At 28.3% G+C, this 11,353-nt stretch overlaps 3 protein-coding genes across 3 annotated transcripts in view; 1 reads left to right on the top strand and 2 right to left on the bottom strand.

Moving 5' to 3' along the window:
* Positions 1-262: 262 nt before the first annotated feature.
* LOC108576334 (coatomer subunit delta) lies at positions 263-3,234 on the bottom strand. Its single transcript, XM_017939303.1, has 8 exons — positions 3,155-3,234; positions 2,933-2,972; positions 2,378-2,601; positions 1,874-2,262; positions 1,630-1,800; positions 1,243-1,556; positions 818-1,128; positions 263-695 (listed from the first exon to the last, which is right to left on the bottom strand). Exons 1-8 carry the CDS (start codon positions 3,155-3,157, stop codon positions 606-608), a joined length of 1,542 nt encoding a protein of 513 aa, XP_017794792.1. The 5' UTR covers positions 3,158-3,234; the 3' UTR covers positions 263-605.
* A 329-nt stretch (positions 3,235-3,563) lies between these two features.
* LOC108576070 (sprT-like domain-containing protein Spartan) lies at positions 3,564-5,707 on the top strand. Its single transcript, XM_017938995.1, is given in 5 exon segments — positions 3,564-3,636; positions 3,639-3,801; positions 3,891-3,999; positions 4,095-4,214; positions 4,286-5,707. Coding segments are annotated over 5 exon segments (1,887 nt in total).
* A 653-nt stretch (positions 5,708-6,360) lies between these two features.
* The window catches only part of LOC108576054, a 6,529-nt gene continuing 1,536 nt past the window's right edge, over positions 6,361-11,353 (bottom strand). Inside the window, exons 5-21 of the mRNA XM_017938994.1 lie at positions 11,119-11,266; positions 10,833-11,017; positions 10,428-10,747; positions 10,152-10,327; positions 9,872-10,089; positions 9,569-9,785; positions 9,284-9,485; positions 8,961-9,177; positions 8,732-8,889; positions 8,519-8,661; positions 8,318-8,451; positions 8,096-8,222; positions 7,841-8,020; positions 7,444-7,773; positions 7,079-7,334; positions 6,676-6,955; positions 6,361-6,535 (exon numbers count right to left, since the gene is read on the bottom strand). Of these exons, the coding sequence (XP_017794483.1) occupies positions 6,361-6,535; positions 6,676-6,955; positions 7,079-7,334; positions 7,444-7,773; positions 7,841-8,020; positions 8,096-8,222; positions 8,318-8,451; positions 8,519-8,661; positions 8,732-8,889; positions 8,961-9,177; positions 9,284-9,485; positions 9,569-9,785; positions 9,872-10,089; positions 10,152-10,327; positions 10,428-10,747; positions 10,833-11,017; positions 11,119-11,266 (3,466 nt within the window). The remainder of the gene's footprint in view (positions 6,536-6,675; positions 6,956-7,078; positions 7,335-7,443; positions 7,774-7,840; positions 8,021-8,095; positions 8,223-8,317; positions 8,452-8,518; positions 8,662-8,731; positions 8,890-8,960; positions 9,178-9,283; positions 9,486-9,568; positions 9,786-9,871; positions 10,090-10,151; positions 10,328-10,427; positions 10,748-10,832; positions 11,018-11,118; positions 11,267-11,353) is intronic.

Below are 11,353 nucleotides of genomic sequence, written 5' to 3'. Positions count from 1 at the left end.
AATTGTAGAACTAAATTAATGTTTCTTTAAAAAAAACACGATTACAGATTATATATACTTTTTTTGTGTTTATTATAATGCTGATGTATATACGTATGTATGTATGTGTGTATATACATACATACTATACGAAAAAATATTTCTATATTTACTTATAATCGTACGTCACTTTCTCTTTTACTAAAAAGTTTTGTAACTGTACAAAACTTATAAAGAAATAATTTGAAAAAATTTAAATAAAGTTAATGCATGTATTGCTGTATATTAGTAGTAAGTGTAATTTATAAAATGTGGGAAAACTTTCAGTATTTCTTCTTTACCAACAGTAAAATATCTGTATACAACGTCTTTTAATAGTTCAACATTAGACATATACTAAATTGAACAAATTGTTTATAGAGTGTGTAAATACATTGCTTGAAATGCATTCAAGCATCCAGCCATTGGTAAAAATAGTGGTTGTGTGGCAATAAAATCATAACTTGAATACTGATAAAGTTGAAAATCTTTATCTTTGATACTCCAATGGACAATGCTTAATTCCGTATTTTTGAACATTCTTAGTAGTTAACGCAACTAGTTAACTTATCTTTTGATGGGTACTTTTATACCACTTCATAATTGTCAGTAAAGAAAACTGTCTCTACCGAATACTTAACCGGACTTTCATCTTCTACAAGCAAAACTTCAGTTACCTATCAAAAATAAAACCTCATTTAATTTGATAAATGTATTAACATTTAATCATAAATTTCCATTTTCATTGAAATCATAAATTTTTTCTTGGCAAGTTCTATATAAATAAAATATAACATACCTTAATATTGACATATGATGTCTTAGATGAAAATGAAACGACAAGAGGGAAGAAATCAGCAGGAGTACATAATGGTGCTGAGAATTCCATTGAACCTGACTTTGTTGTTGCATCAACCACCGGTAAAGACCACAGAAGTGTATTTCGCCGTATTTCATGTTGTCCATCACATTCGTTTACTATGGGATTGCATCCCATAGGAAATGGAATGTTTATTTGAACATCATTTAGTTCGAGATTAACCTGTTCTAATTCATACTCTATATTCACATCGCATCCGCCTTCCCCATTGTCAGATGGCCAGCAATTGACTATTTTAAATAGTGAAAAAGATCTTTGTCATCTATTATATTACATATTAAAATGACCATTTAAAATTTATTGTAATTTTGATTAGAATTATAATAAATATAAATAATTCCTACTTGAAATAGGTAATGCTGTTTCATCTTGAGCTTGTAATCGCCATTTTAATACACCAACATCAGTATTTAATGGAAATGGTTTTGTAGGAATTTTTAAACCTATTTGACCACGTGTTCTGAATAATTCCTTATCTACATTAGGATGTGTTTGTAATTGAATTCCTCTTGAATCTCTGTTTTCTAATTGTACACGAATTCGACCCCATTTCTCATCCGAAATGTGTAATGTCACTAAACCGTGTAATTCAAAATGTTGCAAACCACCATCTCGACCAATTCGTACATTAAGACGTTCTTCCTGTCGTAGATGGACTCTTAAAATGAAAGAAATATTAACATAACGTCTACTATTGGTATCTATATCAATTAAACAAATTAATATCTTACGGTTCAGTATTGATTATTTGTGGTGCAATTGATGTTGGTTTTGTACCTGCTGCAGGTAAAGGTGTTGTTACAACATTTTCTCCTTCCTCTTTCAGTTGATCAACAAATGAATCAACATCGTGAGATTTCCCTCCTAATTTCATTGCACCTGGTCCAGCATTAACAGGTTTCCTATCAACACATTAAACATACCTTTGTAATATAATTTTCAGTAATATTATGTTTATGTTATGCTATTTCTTACTGTGTTGGTGTATATGAAGGTCTAACTGGTTCTGGTACAAAATTAGCAGTATCTCCCACACTAGGAGTTGGTGTAAAGTTACCACTGCTTGCATAAGAATTACCAAATCCAGGACTTTTAGGACCACTTTTCTTTACTGCTTCCATTCGTTGTCTTTGCAATTCCTTTGCTTTTTCACGCATTTTATTTCTGGCCTCTCTCTCTTGAGTCATTCTTACAGCTTGATAAACTTTTTCTTCGTGTGAATCCATTTCCACAAATGTTCTGATCTGTGCTAAATTAACACTTTCCCTATATCCTAATGCAACTATTTCATCAAATGCAAATATCAAATTGAATGCATTTTCAGCTATTTCAAGTTCATCCATTGAATTGCAGTACTCTGGAATCTAAGAAATTCATAGTTTACATTTGTTAATCAAGTTTGTAGAAATTATAGTTAAAAATCATATGCACATATCAAATTTAAAGCAATTATTATTTTTATATTTATGGTATACTTACAACTCTTGCAAAGAGTCTTAATGTTTCTAAATCTTCTAATATATTACTTGCTTTTGTTGTAATTAATAGCATATATACTTTTTCCAAAGGTTGATAAACATATCTCACAGATTCTGTTTCTACAAATGTGTGCTGTTTGCCAGAACTCATTAATTTTGGAAATGCAGCAAGTAATCCTTCTATTCTTGCCTTTGTCATTTCAACAAACTGACGAGAAATAATAGCTAAAATTTTTTATTGATTATTAAATTTTCTTTCTTAACTTTAAATCATAAATAGTTTAAATTGATAAATGATAAAAAAATCGATAAAAAAATATAACACATGTTTCAACTAAGATCATAAAGTTCAAATATTTTAAATAAAATTGAGGAAAATGATTAGATTATTATTTAGTATATAATTAAGTAAGGTAAGATATAAATGAATTGATGTACAAAACGGAAAAAAGATTCTACTTGTTTGACAATTAAACGGGTAATCATGTGTGATATTAAGATATGTAACACATACATGCTCGTACAGGTGCGACCAAAGAAAATAAGTGATACTTACTTTTGCCTGCTTTTGTGCAGACTGCTGCAGCAATAAGTACCTGAAACAATAAAAAATAATTTGATGGTGCAATGCATTTTTATTTTTTTGTATATTCAGTATTAACCATAAGCGGTGATTGACATCTGTGGCAGTTTTTACTATAACGATCATGTCATAAATATGTTTTAAGATTGGCGTCTACTGTCAATGAGATGAATTCAATGCTAAATCAACGCTTACCATTTCGATGAATTATTTTGATACGTTATATGCTGTACGATTAACCTAATACAATTTTTACATAAGCCAATCTTTCATCCACATCATATATACAAATACGAGAACATAAGTAGAGGGCGCACTGTGCTGACGTGTGGCATGACGAAAGATGTAGACCACAAACTAGATGATTCAGAAGAATGGATATCTTTTCTGCGTTTTCTTGTGACATACGTGAATTTTAAATATTAATATAACATTTTTCACTAGTGGTAGCACTGTTTCCAAATTTACAAATTCCGAACAGGTTATATAGACGTGAATTTAAATGACTTTGAATTAATAGTTCGTTACATAAAATAAGCATATGATTAACTAAAAATTTTGCCTTATATACATATTCGTAAAAGATTATTAACATTTGTAGATTATGATCAAATCACAAAAATCTCGTGATCGTGATTTGAATTATAAACTGTATCAACAAAATCATGGTTTTGGATTTAGAAGGATAAAGAAAATTATCAACCAAGAACATTAATTGATCAAAGCTTAGAATTAATTGATCCAACTCCCAATATTCATACATTATTTGTACAATTTAATGAACGTTTTTTTTGGAATGTTCTACTTCCTGTTGAAGTTAAATGGAGTCCTAGAATGACAAGGTAAATAATTTACATTATTTAAAGAATTTTAAATCATATCAATTATATTAACACTATAATTACAATATATTTGTTTTTATATAATGTAGTTGTGCTGGTATATGTAGTTTCCATCCTAGAAATCGACAATGTGTAATTTCACTTAGTGCACCATTATTAAAACTTAGACCAAGGAAAGATCTAATTGAAACTCTATTGGTAAGTTTCTTTTAATATAATTATAGTTAATGCAATAAGAGTTATAAATTACTGATGATAATTATTAACTTTTAATACATGAATATATATTATAGCATGAAATGATTCATGGATACTTGTTTCTCACAAATAATAATCGTGATAGAGATGGTCATGGCCCAGAGTTTTGTAAACATATGGATAGAATAAATAAAATAGCTGGAACAAAAATAACTGTATGTATCTATAATAAAATAAATCCTGTAATATGCTGCTTTTTACATTTTTTAAATATTTTTGTATTTAGATATATCACAGTTTTCATGAAGAAGTTAGATTATACAAACAACATTGGTGGAGGTGTAATGGCCCTTGTCAAAAAAAAGCTCCATATTTTGGAACAGTGCGTAGAGCTATGAATCGTGCACCAGGTCCAAATGATTTTTGGTGGAAAGAACATCAACAATCTTGCAGTGGCCAATTTATTAAAATTAAAGAACCAGAAAATTTTAAAGCAAAAGCTTCAAAAAATAAAGAGAAAGTGAAACCTTCTCCCAAAAATGGTAACTCAGGGTATAATATATCTAATTGGCTTACAAAGCCTATTCCACCTATTATTGAAGCTACATCTACATCCACCCCCAAGAATATCAAATCAGTTTTAAATAACAACAATTCTTTGAATGGACTTAAAAAACTTGGAAATAATACAAACAATGTTCATGGTTGGGGTATAGGAGGACCAAATGGTTCAAGTAATTCACAAAACCATAGTAACCCCAGTACTAGTACACCTACTACTACATCTAAATATTCCTCTTCTGGAGTTCTTGGTGGTTCTAATACAGGACGAAGTAATTTGCTAAACAAATTATATAATAGTAATAAAAATCATTGTTTCAATGAAACATTAACTAGTAGTGTAAAAACTGTTGTTGAAGCACAAGTAAAACTTGTGGAATGTCCAATATGTAGTAACCTTGTATTAAATGATGATATAAATAAACATATAGATTCTTGTTTAATAACAGGAAATGAAAAGACAGATAAAACTGAAAGAGAAATTACAATGAAAAACTATAATGTTAATTCTCCCAAAGTAAAAGTAAAAACACATACTTCCCCATTTGCACAGAAAAGAAAAAATAATACAAATACATTTTCAACTAAGCAACCAAAATTAAATGAATTGCAAAATTCTAAAAAAGGAAATTGTCCCATTTGTAATACAAGTTTTGATCTTGTGGATATAAATGAGCATATTGATAAGTGCCTTTCACGAACACACGAACAAGATGATAATTCTATTATTACATTGAATGATACAAATTATAAAAATGAAAGTGTAAATGAAAGTACAATTTCCATTAGTAGTATGTCCAGTAATAATTCATCCTCTTCTTCAACTAGCGAAAATTCGGAAGATCTTTGCCCTACTGGAAAGTTTCAGGAAAACAATGTAATTAATACTACCTCACATAATTGTTTAGTTTGTAATGAATTCATTCTGCCTGGGATGTCATTGAATGATCACTTAGAAGAGTGTATTGGGAACGTTTTTAACTGTGATTCAGATTTATCATTTAACTGTGATAATGATGAAACGCCAAAACTTGTTTCAGAAGTGTCGATTAATCAGAACACTAAATATCCTTGTCCTGTTTGTATGCAATTAATAGCAGAATCTCTAATGAATCAGCATTTAGATATATGCCTTAAAAATGCATAAGTGTAATGAAAGGTTCTAGTATGTTCTTTTATGATTTGTATTAATTAGGTTAATGTAGAATTAGGTGGATAAAACAAAAACTTTTTTCTAGTATTTATTTAAATATTAAAATTATATTTATGTTCTTCTACTTGCACTGCCGTTTTGAACTTTCTTTATTAAATAAAAATTTAATTTTGTAAATCGTACCTGCAGATTATTGCAAACATTTCACGCATTATTTCTTCCTTGTTTTACATATTCAGAAACTTAACATTGAAAGTATATAATTCCATTTAAGTGCAACTGCATATTACAGATACACTGTTGTATTTATCAAAGAATTTTATCACAGGAAAATAAATCTTTTTAAAGAAAGGTACTTTGTTCTACATATATGGATAACCGTATAATGCTTAAGAACGTTAATAAAACAATTATTTCTATTTTTAATTAATAGGTAGATTATTCATTGATGTTATATTGGTTATATCTCATAAAAAATGCGTGTTATAATGGAAGTAACTATAAACTTACATATAAAACAAGTATATTTGTAAATAGAAACATTCAAAATTTGTACACATTCCAATTATTCAATTCTGTAATAAATTCTCTTAAGCTAAAGTTACATATTTATTAGAAGCGAACGTTAGTTTTAACAAATATACCTATTATACTTTTTCATACAAATTATTAGTGTCAGGAGTGCGTAGTGTACATATACCGCAACCAAATTCTAATAGATAAGTTGGAAAGAGGAGAAGAATTTGTTCTTGTGTCCAATGCATGTACAAATAGAGATTAGGATACATTATTATATCAATGGTATTACTATCCAACCTTACTCTGAAACATAAAAACTTTGTTAAAATATGTAAGTGAAACATTTAATCGTGACTGTATATATACAAGATAAAAGATAATATACATAAAATATTAGGAAAACTGCTCTTTTAGTTTAAAAATATTTCTAATTTTTTAATCACCTTTTAGAACCCAATGTATGAAACATAAAGCTTTGTGGTAATGGAATATGTATTGTATTATTGTATAATGTTCCTCCATGCTCATTAGGTACAATTCGTACTGTATCTATTTCATCATATATGTCAACTTTAACACCATATACATCATTTCGTGCTGTGAATGCATATTTTGGATTCTCATTATAACACTCGCCCAGTAACAAAACCTCATGATTGTTACGAAACGGGTAAGTTACGTTGTGAATCGATCGTATATACTCTGGTGTCACAATACATGTGCCTAAATTTGGAAGTGATTAAGACAGGTAAGGTACTGTAACCAAATAGAATGAATTCTGCAGGTACAAACAATTAACTATTTCTCTAAAAATTTATCAATTACAAATGAAGGAGAATAGCTTACCAAAAAACGTTTTTAGAATTGATAAATCCATGTATTTATGAATTCTAGTTCTAGTTAAAAAATAATCTATGAGATTATAATTATATTCAATAACTACTTTATCGTTATTAAGTGCTAATTCACCACTATCTGATTCTTTTGGAAATGTTGCTGCCACAATGAATTCCTTATGAAAAGAATTAGAACTACTATTTCCACCAATTAAATCATAAAAAGCTCGAAATTTCCAGGCTAATCTCACTAATTCTTCTGGTATCTAATTACAATTACATAATTTAAATTAAAATACATATATATCTTGTTAAACAAATATATATGTAAAATGAAACATCATAAATTTATTAGTAACTTAATATTAAACTTACATTTTCGTGTTGTGCAATAACTTGATATTTTCTCAAAGTTGATAATTCCCTTGAAGCTTCATAACAAGCATCAGAAAATGGTGTAAAACGTTTTCCTTTAGATTGTTTTCGACATTCTTCATAAGGCCATTTTCGTTCTTTAGCATTTTCTAATTGATCTTGACTAATTTCACCAAGTAAATTTAATGTAATTGAAGATCCACTGCATTGGCCTTTTGCTGTATCAGAGTATCCCCAAACAGCAGTTAATGTAATACTAGCAGGATCACTTGGTTTAGTACTCAAAAAATTCCATTCCCAGGGTACTTGTTTTCCTGCTTCTAAACAAAACTAAAGAGTAAAGAATGTTATATTACCTAAATATTTTTTTTTAATCATAATACTGGGTATAATTTACCTTTAAAACCTTTTGACCTGGTATAATTTTAGTTGCTTTAATTTTAACTACATCAGATATCCAACTAGTATCATAACGTGCAGCTAGATTCCACTGTTGGAGGATTTGTGATGAATCTGCATTGCTATGAGTTAATGATAACATATGATGATGTGGACTTTTAATGAATTCAAACTTTACCTAATAAAACATGTCCAATGTTAAATTTAGTATTTTATTTAAAATTGACTATATAAAAAACTTTAATTTACTAACTTGAGTACGCTCTGCATCAATTGTGCTAATATAAGCAGCTAAACCACAACTACCTTTTGGTGGTACATATGTGCAGTAATCTAAGAAATGAAGAGCTGTTAAAGCAAACTCCAGAAATGGCCAAATACTACAACAATTCAAGATTAAAATACAGTTAGTAGTGCTTATTGTCAAATAATTTTTAAAACTAAACACATAAAGCGGTATTGATATATGACTCACGGATAATTGGCTCGATGTGAAGAAAACACATCTCGAACTAGTTTTTCTCGCGATATTACATTCTCACAGTCAAAAAGTTTTACATACATTTGACCTCCTAATTCTACTAATTCCATTTGAAATACATCAATCGTCTATAAGAAAAAATAAATGAACTTTTATATATGTAATTATATCAAATAAAATTTAATTACTTTGTACCTTTGGTTTATATGTTGGTGATTTTGTAACTATGTATAATTGTGGACAAATTGGACAAATTTGATGTAATTTTGATTTAATGTTTAATCCTTTTATATTAGTAGATGTTCTAACATGAACTGTGATACCCATTTTAAGATGTTCTACAAGAATACAGTATAGTTATAGTATAACACATACTAAGCCTGTATTTAGGTACTACTAATATAATACCTCCGGGAGTATTGTATGAAATAAATGGACGATCTTCAAATCCAAGTGTAATATTGACTGGAAGATATCCATGGATAGAATGTGCTCTCTCTGCACTATGCCATGTATCGATTAAAGGATTATAACTTTCAATTATTTCTGATTTGTGAATAGATGTTCTAGAAATACCAAATTTATAGCATACAACATTCTAAAAAAAGAGATACAATTATAATACATTCTTTTATACCGTAATATAACGTGATTATTGCGACCAATTGAAACACGTGTAAAATTTCCTCTCATTGAGAATAGTGATGTTGCAGTAATGGCAAGTCTGACATTTGCTCCCAGATCTGTGACTTGTACTGATTCCATTGTTAATGGAACATTAATACGTTGTTGGTTAACATGAAACTCCATATTTTGATATATATGATATATATTATCAGGTAAAGAGTTAAGATCTAAAAAATTATTTCAAATTATAGATATAAAAACAATAAATATTTGAATGTATCTAATTTGAATGTATGTGTCTAAAGTTTCAGAAAAAATAATTTATGAACTCACATTTAAATCCTTTAATAATATTTGTTTCGTTAAGATGAAGACATAAAACTGTTTTTTCTTGAATACGTGCAATTATTTCTAAATGTACAGGTCCATTTTGCTTTTGGTCTAACTTAAATTGTTTTAATATATCCTTTACTTGTGTTGGACCATCTACATGTGTTGACAATGATTGTAGAAGACCTTCAGCTTTAATATATAACTACATATACATAATGTTTAAAGTATTAAAGTGTGCTACCTTATAATAACATAAATTAAATAATTTTACAAATATATACTTACAGATACATGATTGATATTGACTCCACTTCCATAAGTATTTACAGTTACATATAAAACCTCAGGTATGTTTGTTAAAGGATTAGCAATAACAATACCATGAATCATAACGCCAAATTTTCTATATGTGTCTTGATAGTCAAACAGATAGTTACCAGTAATTAAATATTTGTTTTTTGTTGGACGAAGTATTCTAGTGAATTGTGCAGCTATCACACCTCTATGCATTAAAAAAATATATAGAAAATGTATTTTAGAATTTTTTGACTACAAGAACAAAAAATTTTATATTGCAGTTTTACATACATATGAACATAACAAGGGTGTGTGGTATGTTCCATCGATTTTAAAATGGTATAAAAATAATGATATAAGTGTTGGCTGGGTTCACTTTGCATATACCAATATAATGATATTAATCTGTTTGGAGTAGGACTAGAAACAATAAGTAATGTCAATGCAGCTACTCTCATTTCTAAGTGTTCTGTTCTATTTATTAAAATCGGCCAGTAGACAGGATATATCTATAATAAAAATTAAAACAATAATATTCAATAATTTGTCATATTATATAAAAATGACTCACAACATCGGGTCTTAAAGGAGCAGTTGGAAGCGATGCCCAAGCAGCAAGAACGCGAAAATGACGTGATTCTGCATTATTGCCACTTGCAATAGGTTCTAAGAATTCAATTACTCTTCCTAACTGTATATTTGCTAATCCTTCTAGCCAAATCATTTTCTTTTCATATTCCTTTGTCTCTATGAATTATTTATTATTATAATAACATTATAAAATAAGCAAAATTAAATAAACATTCATGTATGAGGTATTAGTTTTTAAGTAATATTTATTACATACCTGTAAATTTATCGAGATATAGACGCACATAATCATCTAATATTTCGTATGGACAATACAGTAAACATGTTTTATAGATTAACGTGCCATATGTAAGAATAGCAGTATTTTGAACTTCAACAGAAATTTTTTCTGGTAAATTTAAAAATATTTGTAGATTTACTAGTAATTGAACATCAGGTTTTCGTATATGAAATGGTAATTGAGTAAGCAGTTGAATTGCAGACATATCGGAAACCTTTTTATCTTGAATTAGTTCTAATATGAATAATGCAGCTTCTTTTGTACCAACTTGCGGAAGAGTTTCAAGAAACATATTCCTACAATAATATAAAAGAAATTAGTAATACATATTTTATCACATAAACCTCTAAAACTGAAAGAATTTTGAAAATTGTTAAGCACCGTATTGTTTCTTCTTTATAACTTGTTCCTGAAATTTTTGTGTATGCATTTCGTAAATCAACAATATCTAACATCCCAAGATAGTAAAGTAATACAGTAATTGTTGTGTTATGTAAATTATCGGTTTCTGTATCCAAACCAGGATTTTCAAGTCTCTGACTTAATCGATCTAATAATTTCCCTATCTGTAACATATAAATGTTATTTCAAAATATGTAAAATGTGTATTAGTTTTATTGGGTATAAGTTATAAACAATAAACTTTTTCTAAGCATTATTGACTTACAGATTTAAAAACAGTATTCTTATCAGGAGTACCTCTGCCTTGAGTGAGATCAACTTCTGGAAGTTCATGTTGTAGAACTTTGAAATGTAAGTCTTTAATGGGTATTTTGTCTATTGTATCTTTCACCAAAATTAATTTAAAGATTTGTCTATACATTAGGAAGTGGATATAAAAAAAAAGAGATATGAAAGTTTTTTCTATAAAAAAAAAATATAATAGAAAATATATAAAAAAG

This window comes from Habropoda laboriosa, unplaced genomic scaffold, assembly GCF_001263275.1.
Source record: "Habropoda laboriosa isolate 0110345459 unplaced genomic scaffold, ASM126327v1 scaffold36, whole genome shotgun sequence".
Taxonomy (NCBI): domain Eukaryota; kingdom Metazoa; phylum Arthropoda; class Insecta; order Hymenoptera; family Apidae; genus Habropoda; species Habropoda laboriosa.
This window is presented reverse-complemented; position numbering and strand designations above follow the sequence as displayed.